The sequence below is a fragment of the Sycon ciliatum genome, chromosome 9 (genome assembly GCF_964019385.1).
Source record: "Sycon ciliatum chromosome 9, ocSycCili1.1, whole genome shotgun sequence".
Classification (NCBI taxonomy): Eukaryota; Metazoa; Porifera; class Calcarea; order Leucosolenida; family Sycettidae; genus Sycon; species Sycon ciliatum.
This window is the reverse complement of record NC_088651.1, coordinates 20065332-20081341: the sequence shown is the minus strand read 5'-3', so window position 1 is coordinate 20081341 and position 16010 is coordinate 20065332. Positions and strand designations below refer to the sequence as shown.

At 45.8% G+C, this 16010-nt stretch overlaps 1 protein-coding gene across 2 annotated transcripts in view; it reads left to right on the top strand.

The window, feature by feature from the left end:
- The first annotated feature begins 2918 nt into the window (after positions 1-2918).
- LOC135825065 (catenin beta-like) overlaps positions 2919-16010 on the top strand; it is a 20337-nt gene continuing 7245 nt past the window's right edge. Inside the window, exons 1-11 of one of the 2 annotated variants that reach the window (XM_065337803.1) lie at positions 2919-3129; positions 5585-5724; positions 6424-6667; positions 7371-7451; positions 8990-9156; positions 10407-10466; positions 11336-11430; positions 12448-12695; positions 13265-13492; positions 14128-14346; positions 14932-15084. In XM_065337803.1, the coding sequence (XP_065193875.1) occupies positions 5666-5724; positions 6424-6667; positions 7371-7451; positions 8990-9156; positions 10407-10466; positions 11336-11430; positions 12448-12695; positions 13265-13492; positions 14128-14346; positions 14932-15084 (1554 nt within the window). In that variant the 5' untranslated portion in view covers positions 2919-3129; positions 5585-5665. The remainder of the gene's footprint in view (positions 3130-5584; positions 5725-6423; positions 6668-7370; positions 7452-8989; positions 9157-10406; positions 10467-11335; positions 11431-12447; positions 12696-13264; positions 13493-14127; positions 14347-14931; positions 15085-16010) is intronic. The other variant, XM_065337804.1, reaches the window with a different exon arrangement.

The following is a 16010-nucleotide window of genomic DNA, read 5'->3' as shown; positions in this document are numbered from 1 at the left end:
TTGTAGTTGCTTGATTGTCGTATCTCGAATCCGCCATACTGCTGATATTTTCTGCATGATTTACGCCATTTGAGCTGAGGGACTGGCGGATTCTGCTCGAAAAGGTGGCAGATTCTGCTCGAAAAGCAGTGAAGTAGGCAGAACCATACAAACCTTATGGCGGGCAATTCCTCGAATTCTGCTCCATTTCCTTATCCACATACCAAACATGCATGAAACTTACCAGAAAAAGTACCCAATTCTGCCAATTTTTCTGCCGGCAGAATCCGCCGGACCCTATAATTGAGATACATACATGTACAAGGATTATGTACATGTACATGTTACATGTACACTGTTGTGAATTCCAGCAGAAATGTACATGTACATGTACGATTTACTGATATACGCTGTCATTTCATGTTATGCTTTATGATTTTCTGATATACATGTACGACGTCATGTCATGCTATACATGTAAATAGCTGGCGATCTTAGTTTTAGTTATGTTCGATCGAAGTCAAAATATACTGTGCGGAAGCAATAGTTGTCCTTGTGCAGTGTCATCGCGGACACTTTTTTTTAGAGAATCAGAGGGTTCACAACACTTTCAAACGAAAGGTGAATTACAAGTCGTCATAGTGCTTACGGGGCCAGTACTGGCAGACTCATGTACAGTACATGTGCATGTACAGTACATGTATAATTATTGTGTTTTGCAGGTCCTTGATATAACCTTTTAGTACCAAGTGCGCTTTAATACCGTCTTACAATACGTTTTATACATTATAAATTTCCCTTTTCTAATTGTCCGCAAACTCCACCGCAGCCACTTACACATTTTTAAAAACTTCACTTCTCAACTCCAAAAACGGTCTTTTCGCTGCCCTGATGATGGGCCAGGCCCGAAAATTTGGTGTAATATTAATATTAATTTTGGTTTGAATCGCAGTGAAGAGACCGTTTTTGAGTTGCGAAGTGAAGTTTAAATAAATTTCCCTGCTGTGAAATTGTCTCTTCAACATGTACATGTAGATCTAAACGAACCCTGTCCTGTGATATTATCATTTACCACCAGAGTCTGCACGCACTGTATTCTGACGTGTAGCACGTTGATGGTTGATCTTTGAACAAGACCTTAGTGGCCGGGCGAATAGTTTTTAATACAATCCAAATTAGCAAACGAAAGTATGTACATGTACATGTAAATGTTTGCAAGGAACACACGATTTCCTACAAAGAAGAAGAAAAGAAAGGGAAAAAGCCTGAGTGAATGAAGTCTCATAAACTAAACAGCATTAAAGAGAAACCACTGAAAAGCGATCAAATAAATAGACCTCACTCAAACATGGATAGAACACAGCCAGCACGTTTCCACCGCAAATCAAAGCGAAACATTCAAAAAACAAACAAATTTACAAAACAAGAGATAAGAAAAAGAACAACAACAACACGAACTAACGTGTTACTTAGTACAACAACCGTCAGTAGTACATGTACCGATATTTCTCTTCAACCCCCCTCCCCCCTCCCTGAGAAACGAACACATACAAATGGTACATAGTATCGATATTTTTGGTCTTTTTTTCTGGACACGCTCAGGCATGCAAAATGTACATCGATATTTTTCGAGAAACGAACAGGCGCTCAACCCCCCCCCCCCCCCCCCTAACGACTAGTTTTCGTTTCTAAAATTTAATAAAAATATCTATTTTACGGATGGCCCCTTACCATGCTTACTAGCACAACCAAGCAGTTACTTTTTGGACATGCTCAGCTCTGTTGCCTGACAGTGACACTGTAGTACAGTCGTCCCTCTCTAATCCGGCACTTTATAATCCAGCACCCTCGATAAACCAGCACAATTTTCAGTAGCCAAAATGTCCTCTTCATGCACATTGCAGCAGTAAATCAGATTTGTTAATCCAGCACCCTCCCTAATCCAGCAGATTTTCGTGGCACAAATGGTGCCGGATTATAGAGGGACCACTGTACTCGACTGTACTCACGTCTCAAGAACCAGAGACTGTAGTATCTGCAGAGTGGATCTACATACCGTATTTCCACAAATAGTAGGCCGGTCTACTATTTTTTCAACCTCGTCCTAACCCGGCCTTATAATCGAGGACGGTCTTGTATTCGAGGACGGTCTTTTATTCTTTCAACCCAGTTTGACCCCGGTCTTCTATTTCTCGCCACACAGTTTTACCCCCGTTCTTCCATTTTCTTCTACACAGTTTGAGCACGGTCTTCTATTTTTTCCCACAGTTTGAGCACGGTCTTCTATTTTTAACCCAAGAACAAAGACTCATTTAGTACAGTAGTAGGCCCGATCTTCTAATTGGAGACGGTCTTTTATTTTTTCAATCGCCCCCTGCCCCGGCCTTGTATACGAGGAAGGCGTTGTATACGAGGACGGCCTTTTATTTGCGGAAATACGGTATTCTTCGAGTCCACAAAGGACGAAACAGACTAAACAGTTCTGTCCGCAGATTGAGTATTCTTCTGGTCATGTAGCCTGTGCAGCTAGCCGTAGCCTGTACAGGCTGTACTGCTAGTGCTACTACATGTACTAGTATGGAGAGAGCTAGAGTAGAGAGCAGATCTGACAGTCTAGCTAGCTAGTCTGACAGTTGCAGCTCTCTCTAGCTAGAGAGTAGAGTAGAGAGAGCTAGACTGTCAGATCTGCTGATCTGCAGCTAGCTGTGTCACCCATCCTCAGTCGAGTCCGTGCAGTCGCACTGCACTGCACTGACTGTTGTGCAGCGCAGTCAGCGCGCGGTGGCTGTACTGACACTGACAAGTGACAGACTGTCAGTACGACAGTATGCACGTCCACTGAATGATGTGCCGCATACTACTGTACTGTGGGCGAGTTTTGCTGCATGCTACGCACTGGGCTGCACTGGTCTTTCCCGTCGCTCAGTTTTATCATGGCTCACCGCTGTCGTTGGCCCAACCAAACACAATCATTTTCTTTGCATTGCTATCTTTGCGTTTGCGTAGCCTCTAGAATAGTTTACTTGAATCCTCCAGATCGTTAATTGCCAAAGAAAAGCGTGGGCTGCTATTTGGGACAGCGCACAGCTGGAGCCGATAACCTTCAGGCTGTTGCTTCAGTAATCGCCAGTGGAAACGTGCGAGCGGGAGGTGAGTAGAAAGTATCTTTTTTACGAGGGCTCGAGTTGAAAATCGATGCCCTTTGTCTGAATGTTCGTTTGAATTTTGCACACTGCGAACGCTTGCTAGAGTGTTCAATGTGAACACTCGGCCTGCTTTGAGGACAGCCATGTTCCTGTCCTGTTATACTAATAGTTCCGGGGCCTGGACAGAGTAACTCTAAGTGTAACACATTTTCCCTTGCACATTACTTCCTTTCCAGCGTGTGTTTATTAGAGCATGTTATAACTATACGTAGAGTCATTACGTTTTGTTTGCTCCGCCATGCGCGTTCACCGTTGCATGTTTGTGTGGGTCGTACTGCTAATTTTGCCTGACTGCACATGTTCTGCTTTCTGCGATGGGAAAAGAATGTGGTGCACAAAAGCGAATCAGCATTGCAGAGAAACTCTTGTTTTTGTTTTCGTGTAGGTGCTTGTACCTTTGGTACTAGTTCAAAATTGTGGTCGAGCTAATTTCATTCCTCTGTGTTGCTATACATGCCCTTGTGTTGACAACTAATGCCTTGCGTGTGTGTATAGAGTCTTGTACAGGACTTAATGTGTGTACGTGGGTCTCCGAACAACGTCTAAAGTGTCACATACGGCATGCTTGTGCGATCGTTTCCTTCCGCTGACCACTTTTCCAATGAATCCACGGAAGATAATGTGTTCATATGCGGCAGTGTGGGTGTGTATGTGTGTATATGCGCGCGCAATGCATATTTTTATGTTAAATGCAAACACGCATGTGGTCATGTTCGCACAGACGTTGAGAATGTGATGCAAAATGACATCTTTACCGGCAGATCCACTAAGGCGATTGTAGATTTCGAATGGATACCATTTGCCATGAAGTAGCTCAAGTTAGATGACCCAAACAGTAAAATATCTTCCCTAAAAAGAACGTAGGATTTAATCATTGAAGTATGGCAACTGGACATAGCAGAAATACGCAATAAGACTAAAGGAGTAAGAATAGCAAGTAGTTCCACACGACGTACGTTTCGCCCTGTTGCTTGTGACGGCTCATCAGGTGTGCAAAATTTAAACTCGGATACTGAGCCAGTAATAAATGTAAAAAAGAGAAGAAGCACATATAGGAGTAAGATTTGTCATGCATGGATACCGTGAATAACTCTTTGACTATTCCATGTAGTTGACTTGTCATTATCAACTAGGCCAATCGTTACAACAGATTAACTTAACATAGAGCTTGAAACTAGCCTGAAAAATGTTGGTAGCCAACGCGCACTAAGCTGAAAACTCCGACACGCCGCCACCATCAGTATGCACATGACACCTTCACGATGCAGGGCTGGTGATATCTGACAAAGCGGGCTGGTACAGTGCCGCTCAATGAAGTACGATCGCTTAACTGAGCAGCATTGTACATCAGTTAGAGCTTGTCGGTGTGGGGGGGGGGGGGGGGGGGTAGCCGTGCATCTACCACCATTTTGCGTTTGTGTCTTTGCAACCATGTCATTGCGTCATTCATCAATGCAGGAGCAGTGGAGCCTTGAAGGTCATTCTCCACTACAGTACTGTTTGACGCCAAAGACCGGCCAGGATAGAATTTCGCCGATTTCTAAGATCGGTGTTGGCTGGATTTTTTGCAGATAAGGATGTAAACCGTAATGTAGACTATGATGTACACTCAGACGTATACATCTGCATACATGTGCAGTGCGTATCGGTTATAGCGTGGTCGTGTAAAACAATATACCGCCTACAAGAATAAACTCTCATGTTTTCATAATCATAACACAGGTTTCAAGTGCACTTTTATTCTTACAAGCAATTTTATCGCATACTGTAGTAGAATATATCGGTTCTAAGAATGGACTTTGTGTAGCAAAACATGCCGGATTAGTACAAAGTGTATCGCCTGTAGTAATAACATCTGTCCAGTGCAGTTCTGATCTGACTCGCGTTCCGTCGTAGTGCTGCAGGTTCAACTGTTGTGGTCATGTAAGTCATGTTGGATAGCCACATGGTAAGCCTATGGGACTATGACCAGCCGCATGCACAGTAGCACTACGTTGCACGTACAATGATCTTCGTGCCCCTGCGCACATGCATATGATAATTATGTCACACTTGATGTATCGTGTGTAAGAAATATCGGAAATAAGAATAGAAAGTCGTTGTTCAAACAGCCACGCTATAACCGATACCTACTGTATATGTAAGACTGTAATAATCGGCATCGCTTGTAAGACGGTACAATCGAATAACAACGAAACTGCTGTGTCCGCTAAAAATAAGAATGTGCTAGGCTAGTACCCTGACCCCCCCCCCCCCCCCCCCAAGTTCTTCGGCGCCCGACAGTAGAGTAGCGATAGCTCCAAGTGAAGTTCGTGAGATTAACTATTTGTCTTGAAAAGTAGCCTCTCTTTGGAAGTAAAAATTTATGAATCAGATTTTTGGATTTTCTTTACCTGCAGGTGCAAGTTTGTGCCTAGACAGACAGCAGCAAAGAAACGGTTAACTTGGGAGTGCTCTGACGACGTTTGTGTGACCGAACCATGGCGGAGGTCATGCGTCCAAGACCGGTCGCGTCGGGCAGCCTGGAACGAAGCAAAGGGTAAGTGCGAGATAACGTCCATTTCAGCTACGCCACATGGATGTACCCACTGAAATCGTAATCAGCGTCATCATTTAGAATCTAAAAGATCTGGTTTACTGCTCCATACAGTCAAAGACGATAATGTCACTACCGAGCCTCTACAGAGTTTTGTCGTTTTGTCTGTAACAAAATTTATCCAAGATAAAAGGGAGATTTACACACAATAATGAAGTTTGCCGTTCACTTTGGAAGTGCGAGCTTGATCTGAGCTGCTGATTGACAGCAGCCACCTTATGACATGATGTACACTCCCTTTCTCTGTTCGCTTCTTTGCATCTCTTGAGGTACTTTTCATTTTGTCCTCATATGCTTCAACTTGCACAGGAAGTATTATCCGGTTAGCAGTGACTGTATCTCTTTTCTTGAGTGTGATATGTAGGTGGGTCCTTGTGGAACTGGGCGTATTATTCGTGTTTGCACTTGTGTACTTGCTCCTACGTGCAGTTGTATTTGTTTCGATGTGTGTGTGATTGATCAGATGTGTGTGTTATGTGTTTATGTGTGTGTGTGTGCGTGCGGTGCTTGTATGTCAGCCAGTGTTCGTGTGTGTATGCGTTTTGTATGTGTGTGTGTGTGTGTGCATTTACGTGTGTGTGTGTGTGTGTGTGTGTTTGTGGTGTGTATGTGTGTGTGTGTGTGCGTGTGTGTGATTTTCAGGAAAAACTCTCGCGGTCAGAGCGGGCGGCAAGCCACATCGCGGGACGGAACGGCAGAACAGGTGAGGAGTAGACAGCAGCCAAGCACTGCCCATACGGCCACAGTAGCACCATCGTCGTCCTCTACAAACACTTTTGCATTTGCTGCGGCTGCGACAAGCGGTGCAGAATCATCATCAGCGCTGCGCATAGCCCAGGGAGTTGAAATCCTGCAGTCAGCTCTGGGAGACCTGGCAAACTTTCAGGTACAGGCTCTCCCCTTGTTTAGCTTCTCCGTGACATCATATCTTAGCGATGCTGTTTGGATTGACATCCTATCTTGGCATTGCTGTTTAGAGTGCTGGCCTTCGGTCATCTTCACCAGAGGGAGCTAGTACAGTTGCTGCTAGTTTTTCAACACGACACCTGGCTGTGGCCAACTACCTCTCTATTTGTGTGATGGTGCCCTTGTTGCCAATGTCTCCTTGTATGGCAGTATATTAATATGTGGAGCAAGATTGGTGCTGTAAACTATTGTTGAAGTCATGTCACTGAACTTTAATACTGTATTTTCCGGAGTATAGTGCGCACTTTAGATGTGCTATTTTAGGCTCTAAATCGCTTTTGCGCACTATGCTCCGAATATGCTCCGAATATGAAATGCATGTACTTCAATGAAGATTGAAGTGCGCACCCCCAATGAAGATTGGGGGTGCGCACTATACTTCAGAAAAATACGGTAGGTTACAGTGGAACCTGTCGATGATGACCGCTCAAGGGACCTTCAAAATGTGGTCTCTGTTACCAGGTGGTCTCCTTATCTAGGGTCTTTCGGCTGGAAATAACCTCCCCTGGTCCTGGTTGCAGTGGTCTTTTGGGACAGGTGGTGGCTTTATCCAAGTGGTCGCCATGACCGGTTTTACTGTACTTCGATTTTTGTGTATGTTGGTTTTCTGTGTGTCTCTGCAGAATGACAGTGATCTAGCTGTGCGCATGGTGCCAGAGCTTACCCAGCTGATCGCCAGTGGCAACACGGTCACTGTCACGCAGGTTAGTACCGTACTGGCAATATATGTTGCCGCAGTGAGGCCATGAAGCGTTACATTGGCACATGTTTGCCGCACGCAGGGCGTTACATGCAAAGTCGCACTGGAGCCGTTACACAGGTTTCTATATTGCCGCAGTCCATTTTTTGCTATTGCCGCATCACTTTTTTTGCTTTTGCCGCATCATTTTTTTGCTTTTGCCGCATCATTTTTTCTTTTCATCCACATTGAAGGCACAGAAATTCAGTTGCTATCCAACTGTTACAAACCCGACGGCAAAGGGCGACAACGATATCAATAGAAGACTGTATATTTTAATTATCAGAGTGATCTGTTCACAAAAAGATCATCAAAAGGAAAGTGACATAGGGGAAGAGCGCTTCCTCCAAAAACTACTGTCACTCACACAGTTAATGAGTGTACAACATATTACAAAGTGCAAACTGCAATGAAAAGATTGCCGCACCCCGCCGGACGCGCGTTACGAACTCAACGAAAATTTGTCGCACTAGCCTGGTCGCGCGTTACGCCGCACCCCCCTGCGTTACGCGTTACGCGGCAACATATATTGCCAGTACGGTAGTGCTGCTTCCTGGTGCTTCGTGACAGTACTTTACACTGCAGGTCAGGATTTTCAGGAAGAATGAAGTCGACGACTTCACTGGAGCTGTATTTATGGTGGATTCAGATGGTGGTAAATGGTCAGGGGCGTCGGACACGGTACGGTCACTACGGTATTGACCCTGCCACTTTTTGCCCCAGCTACCCGTGAATCAATAAGATACACTGATCTGGGCTCTAAATTTCCAAACGTTTCGGCTTAGCAACCCCTTCCCACAAGTAAATTGTACTTTAGATTGCTGACCGTAGCACACTAAAATACCTCCGTGATGGTGAATACACAGCAGGCTGTCTTTTTATTTATTTTGGATTTTAAGCTTCGGCAAGTATGACTACTACTGCATTCGCTTCCTTTCGGGGTTGAGACATGGGGAAGTTGCCAAACTTAGCACAGCAGGGTGTTATGTACTCCACCACCGTCACTTCTTTACGAGAACATCGACACCTCCCTTTTCTTGGTGATGCCCACTCTTTATCCCATCCAACCGTATACCGTAGAGTGCCGATTAGCCACAGCCACAAACACACATGGGCTCGCGCTCACACACACACACATACACACACACACACACACACACACACACACACACACACACATACATACAAACACACACACACCACTAATTCTTTGTTGCCATCTTCCATAGGTCCGTCAAATAGTAGTAATAGGTTTTTCGTTTGACCCCACGAGACCACAGGAGTAATACTACTTGCTTTCGTGGAGTGTGGCTGGTGAACTGTTCGTGCTGTGGCCTGCAAGCGTCGTGTGGTCTCGTCGGGTCAAATGAAAAACCTCTTACACACCACTAACTTAGTCCTCTCAGTATGAACAAGTACGGCTACATATCGCCTCGTGGAATTATCTCCCCTCTTGCCGATATGTTTGTATTGTATTTCCTCTTTTATCTCTCCTGCCCGCAGGCCTTAGACATGGCACAACAGCTGAGCCGAACAGATGCTTCACGACCGATTATGTGCGATTCACCGCAGCTTGTTGCCAACCTGATGAAGCTGGCAGGCAAGTCGGATGTGGAGGCTGACGTCGTGTCCAAGGCTATGGCTGTTGTCTATGATATCAGCAAAGAAGAGTAAGTGATTTGGGCTAAAGAGACAATTTGTTGTCAATAAAGCCCCACCATAACATGTGGTATTTTTCCCTGCTAGAGAAGACAACGGTTGCGAGGCGCTAAGGGCTTTACTCGTGTGTGTGTGTGTGTGTGTGTGTGTGTGTGTGTGTGTGTGTGTGTGTGTGTGTATGTGTGTGCATGCGTGCGGGTGGGTGGCCGGGTCGACCGGTGCGCGGTTGTGCGTGTGTGTATATGATTACGTGTAGCAACTGGTGCTAAGTTGTCACAAGCCGGCAGTCCACAAAGGACAGCCCCCTCAACTCCCTCTGTCATCGAAGTACATAGCGATAACACAGGTATAAGACCATTATATAGACAAAAATGTCCATGCCTTGCTGCAAGTCCACTGCGGTTGGTGCTACTAGTGCTGCAAGTCAGCCCGAGGGTTTAAAGGGGAAGTATACCCTAAAATCAAATTTTCACCAGTTGTAGTCTTCGGGGTGCTGAGTCGAATGGTCTTGGTCCGAGGAAGCTGCGACGCTCCCTTCCTACTTGAATCCCAATCGAACTCGCGCACTTCCACCGAAACTGGGTGACTGCGCCCTACTAGATGGGGATTTGTATGCAAAATGTCACTAAAAGCGCCATTTCGTTCTTATAAAAGCACGGATGACCGCGATTGGTCCATATGTTGTAGTCTTTTGGACGCTGAGTCGACTGGTTTTGGTTCGAAAAGGCTGCGATACAGCGTTCCTCCTTTATTCCCAATCGAACATGGTTGAGGAAGCGGTCACGTGGTCCTGGTTGCCCAAATCACCTGGTCACCGCGCCAGCAGGCGACAACTTTCACACCAAGGTTCAACTCGAGTGACAGGACTGCACCCAAAAAAGGTCAAACAGGCTAGTAAGTTGTACCCTGCAGGCACGGTGACCAGGTGACTGGTGTACGCAGGAGCACGTGACCGCTTGTTCAACCATGTTCGATTGGAAATAAAGGAGGAACGCTTCTATCCTTATACATGTTTTCAACATACAGTAAAACCTGTGACTAACGACCACCCCTTGAGGCCAGAGAAAGCGGTCTTTAGTGGCAGGTGGTCCTTAGTTAGAGGTTTGCACCGCTAAACCATAGTATGAATGTGAGAGTGTCTGTGCCTGGCAAAGTGGTGTGTAATAGCAGGCTGGTCGCTAGTCGCAAGGTGGTGTTTTACTTACGCGTTTTACTGTATTAATGTTTTACTGTGTAAATGTTTGTATTCTTTGTTGTACAGTCAAGGACTTGTTCACATTCGTCAATGCCATGGTATTGCCACGCTGGTGCGTCATTTGAGGTATGTACCAGTCATAGCCCAAAGAAGCTGCACCAGGCGTTAGTGGTAGAGCATCGTTAGCCATATGCGATGGTCGCTGGTTCGAATCCTGGTGATGATAAGCATTTCTTACATGACACGTGATCGTTGACGGGGTCATGGCCAATAGGCGGTCTTCCCGCCGCGGGCATAATCAGGACATCAGGACCGTTTGACGTCATTTCGGGAGTTTCAGGACCGTTTGACGTCATTTCGGGAATGTCAAGACCGTTTGACGTCATTTCGGGAATAATTTTCGACCTTTCGACCTTTGGCCTTCCCTAATATGTTGCTTTGCGCTGTAAGAAATCAAATCAAGCACGCTCTGTCTGTCTGTCTGTCATGATGGCTGAATCTTGCCCTTGCCTGCAACCCTCGGGCCTACGGCCCTTGGGGTGCAGGCTCGGGCAAGATTCAGCCACCATGACCCCCTGAGTGTGCTTCATTACATACATTTTGTTGTCAGATTTTCTCCATTTCAGCTCCCTAAAACTTATCAATATTTAGTCACATCTGGCTGCAGCCAACTACCCTTCACTTTGTGTGTTGTCGCGATTGCAGTCTATGTCTCTGTGTGTGCCAGTATAATTATTATGTGGAGCGAGAAAAGCATATTTTGGAATCAGATTTTCTCCATTTCAGCTCACTAACACTCATAAATATTTGCGTAGCCCAGACGTTGAACTTGATAACATGGCTATAGTGGTGCAGATTATGTGTTGAATACCCTTGGCCTCACACTGAAATGTCAATTTACAGATTTTTCAGAGACAATATTGAGATGATCATTCCCACCACACAGGCATAATGCGATATGAACCTTGGCTTTTTCTTGTGTGGGTGATCTGCAGTTCGAACACGGAAATGCTGATGTTCTTAGCAATCTCCACCCTCCACAACATGCTGCAGAACCTGGAGTACAGCAAAGGAGATATACGACTCGCGGGTACGTCTCTATATTGGCCTCGCATGCTTTACTGTTTTGGCTATCATGATGAATCCGCAATTTCACCTTCATCCTCGGGTTTTTGTTGCTGAAAACCATGGGCTCATCCTAACCCTTGTAAACCCCTAGGCAAGAATTTATGGTAAAGAAAATGGCCAAAGAACTACAGGTTGCGCTATAATGTCCACTAACACCACCAGTTACTTGACAATCAGCTCATGCGATAACATTGCACGACACTGACACTGACAGCACTTGTAGTTCCTCGGTCCTTTTCTCTGCTATAAATTAATCCTTGGCTCTCCGTCTGAGTCTATCTATGCACTAATCATTAGTATTATTGTATTCTGGTGACTGGCCCAAGAGCTGTTAGATACAGTAAAACCTGCCAAGGCGACCACTCGGATAAGGGGACCACCTGTCCTAGAAGACCACTTCAACCAGGAGCAAGAGATGCTATTCCAGTCGAATGACCCTGGATAAGGAGACCACCTGGTTACAGAGACCACGTTTTGAATGTCCCTTGAGCGGTCGTCTTAGACAGCTGTTTCACTTTATTCGGGGTAACAACTGTATTGTGCTGAATGTGTTTATGTCTGTGGCTCTATGTGTTTATAAGCATACCGCTGGGTAGATCCGAATATCAGTTGTCTCGATGATTGCATGAAACTCACAGTTTCAAGCAACCTGAACGTCCTCTGCTGAGTCTGCTATGGACCAGCGTTGTTCTATAAACTTGTGTCATTTAGCTCTAGTCTTGCGGTAACGAGGTCTGTTGCATGTAAGAAGCTTAGCTTACATGTGGCTCCACCATGTTGATTTGTTGGAAGTATTGTGTCTTGCTGATACTATGGTGTCCGGCCTTTTCCGTTTGGCTTCGTGGATGGTGTGGTGATTCATGCCGCGATTTACAATGCGCTGGCTGCTCATCATACGATCAAGGGTCTTTTATTTCCTCTCTTCTTCCTGACCACCGCAGCACTCTGTGTGCCTTCGCTACTGTGTTTCTGTGTGCAGGCGGCATCCAGCGCTTCGTATCTCTACTGCACCATTCCAACGTCAAGGTGATCTGCATGGCCATCGATTGCCTGTATCTCATCTGCTACTCCCATCCGGAGAGCAAGCTGCTCGTTCTGTCGGCAAATGGTCCCATCGAGATTGTGCGCATCCTGCGTACGCACAGCTACGAGAAGCTGTTGTGGGCGACGAGTCGACTTGGCAAGGTCCTGTCAGTTTGTCCGAGTAACAAACCAGCTATGGTCGATGTAAGTTTTCTGATGATCGCTTAGTGCGTGAAACTCGGAGTAAAAATACTTTCTCTGTCCTCCTATTTTTTGAACCAGCTCTACCTCTCGGTATTGAGCACTCTCTTGGACAGCCTGGAACCTCTCTGTTTTATAAGTTCCTAGAGTACTGTAAACCAGTAAACGTCTGTGATCTGAATCCTTTGCGGTTTTCCACGGGCAAGGTGTTGTTAGTTTGTCCGAGTAACCTACAAGCCATGGCAGTTTAGAGTATTTCTTTTAACCTGTTGAAGGAGACAGTGCATTTATACTATTATTTATAGTGTCGGTGATTCATTTCACTAGCGTAGTTGTGGAGAACGCAGCAAAAATATTTGGACAGCATTTTTGTTGTATCAGCCGGTTGCCGTCCGTGGGAATCCCTCGAATGGTAGGCCGGAAGTAGCTTCTACCAAGTCTCCCATCAATCATTACTGATCTGTTTATTATTGAACTATTCAGAAGTCCAACTGGTCCTTATCGCCTAACAGAAACGCAGTGTCCTACCATTCGGTCGTTTTTGTCTCATTTGTTTTGGTCCCTTCTTCTAGGCGGGTGCCATGCAAGCATTCTCAATTCACCTGGAACACAAGAGTCAGCGCTTTGTGCAGAACGTCCTGTGGGCGATGCGCAACCTCTCCGATCAGGCTACCACTCTACCCGGCATGGGGGATCTACTTCACTCGCTGATTGATCTGCTGGCCAGCGAGGATGCCACTACGGTAACATGCGCTGCCGGAATCCTCTCCAACCTGACCTGTAACAACGAGCAGAACAAGGTATGTAGTGTTGAAATAATATGCACGGTAGCAAGACAATGCTCCGTTGGCCCGCACAGAAATGCTCGTACTCGTGGCCAGGATACAGCTGCCTTTGTATTACCTTCTGTACATGTTGGGTATGGACTGCGCTCAGTTTCTTTTCTGGCGGCAGGTCGGTGAAACGCTCTTCCTCCAAACTGTCGTCAGGCATAATCTGCTGGTACTTTTGCTCACCTCGCAAAGATTCACCTAGGGTTCCCTGTAACAAGGCCATGCCTGTTGGGACTCCCCTATTCAAATAATAAGTTCTACTACTGCGCGTACGAGGCTCTATTATGATCTCAATGGTTGACAGGAAATCGGCATGATACTGTGTTTGTATCTACTCCTGCTGCTGTCTGTGCACCAGGCTCTATTCCTGTTTACACTATTGTCTCATCTGACAATGCTGTTGTTCTGCATGGAGACAATTGTTTGAATAAGTTTATGAACAGCATCAGTACCATGAGTGCCTTTGATTTTCATAACTTCATTCAATGTTGGGCTGTATTGACAATAATATGCGGCATGGAAGTGTGTCTTCAAGTCGGACGTCCCAACTGTTACTGTGATTCATGGCAATAACGAAAAATACATCATCTGTCTTTCTCTAGGTGACGGTGTGTCGGGAGGGAGGCATCGAGGCTCTGATCCGTACTTGCGCCCAGGCTGGCGATCATGATGACATCACGGAGCCGGCCGTGTGCGCGCTGCGTCACCTGACCAATCGTCACCTGGAGGCTGAGGTGGCGCAGAATGCCGTTCGACATCACCATGGTGTACGAGTGTTGGTGCGACTGCTTGATCCACCGTCCAAGTGGCCTCTGATCAAGGTTAGTTTCGGTGCATTGTGTCGGTTATGTTAGGTCCTCATTTCCCTTACTTTTCTTCGTGCTTACTTTCCCCAGCTGCCATGCGCCCTGTAGCTAACTGCATACTAGTGGGAGAACTTCTGTTCCGTGTTACCTCCAGCCACAATTGAAAACACGTCCAATAGAAACTAGCCGTTTGCAGTGTATCTTGGTATTCGCTCTCCTTTCCTCTTTTTCTGCCCTGCATGATCTACATTGTCTCTTTTGCAACATCTAGTGGCATACAGCCTCCTTTTTTTCAGCCAGCTTCATTTCACGAGTGCGTTGTAAAAAGACCTATAATCAGTGCCCTAGTGACAAATACTACATGGAGCAATCCCTGACGATGCCCTTTTAGGCGAAAATTTGGAAAGATTTGGAGAGAGTTGGACAGGTATTTTTTCTTTCTTTTGTGTAGCCAAGGACTTGGTGCCGCAGCGTCCTGTAGACGTAAGGTTAACCAACATGACAAAGCTATAGAAGAGTTGTGCCATTCTATGTAAAAAAAACCTGTTTCAAACATGTGTCTCCACACGTTTCGTTTTGGTGTCGGTTGTGTGTGCCCAGGCTGTTCTTGGGCTGCTCCGTAACCTAGCGCTGTGCCCGGCCAACCACACTGCTGTACGGGAGTGTGGTGGTGTGCATCGTCTGGTCGAGCTGCTCATTGCGGCGCGCAAGGACATCGACGCGTGCAATGCGCGGGGAACAAGTTCTTTTGTGGTACGTTGGCATATAAAGGTTGTGTTTGTTGACTGGGGCTTGCCAAACTATTGCTTTCTGCATGAAACACATAGTTAAAACTATGATTTAGCCATTTTTCAACGTCCTCTTCTACCTTTTTAGCTATTGTTAGTACGGACTATGGTTTGTGAATGCATGGTGTGTTACATCATCCTCCAGATAGCACAACCTTGTGCTTGTTAGAAATTCCGAAAGAGACTAGCTTGACGGTGACAGGTTGGAAGTGCATTCCACCTCCTCACTATGTTGTTCAACCCTTTCACTTCCAGCTGACTGCTCAAGTGACAAGGCACTCAATGCCAGGCTGTCAGCTGAGCTGTGCGGCCCCCCAGTACCAGGCGATTTTTACCTCCAGTTCAAAAAATCGAAATGCCAACCTTTCTTGGATTTTTTCGGACTTTCGGTACGGAATATCGCTTTCTAAAGTATACATCGTAGGTAGCCAACTGATAAAGGAAGCCATTGCCCTAAAATAAATCGCAAAATCTGAAGTATAAGTGCGCTGAGCGTTCCAGCGCCAGCCGCTGTGCAACAAGTCAGGTCATGTCAAGCGAAAGTGCGCCGCGCGCCGCATGCACTACATACAGTACATGTACACCATGTGTGCGGCCCGGCCAGTTGCGAAGTAAAGTTAGTTGTTGTTTTGGAGAGAGAAACAAATCCTGTTTTTCGGTCGGTATTGCAAGAATTCTTTACATTCTCAACCAGGGACTAGTTCTGGAGAACAAAAGTGGAAAATTAGGTCAAATACTTGTGTAATGAGTCAGACGAAAACTTTGAGAATTGCGATTTTTCATATCTTCAAGTATTTTCACCTAAATGAAGATATACGGATCACAAAGTCTCAAACAGGTGGCATTGCAGGAATTCTGTTCATTCTCAGCCACGGGTGTAATCTCCCCTGG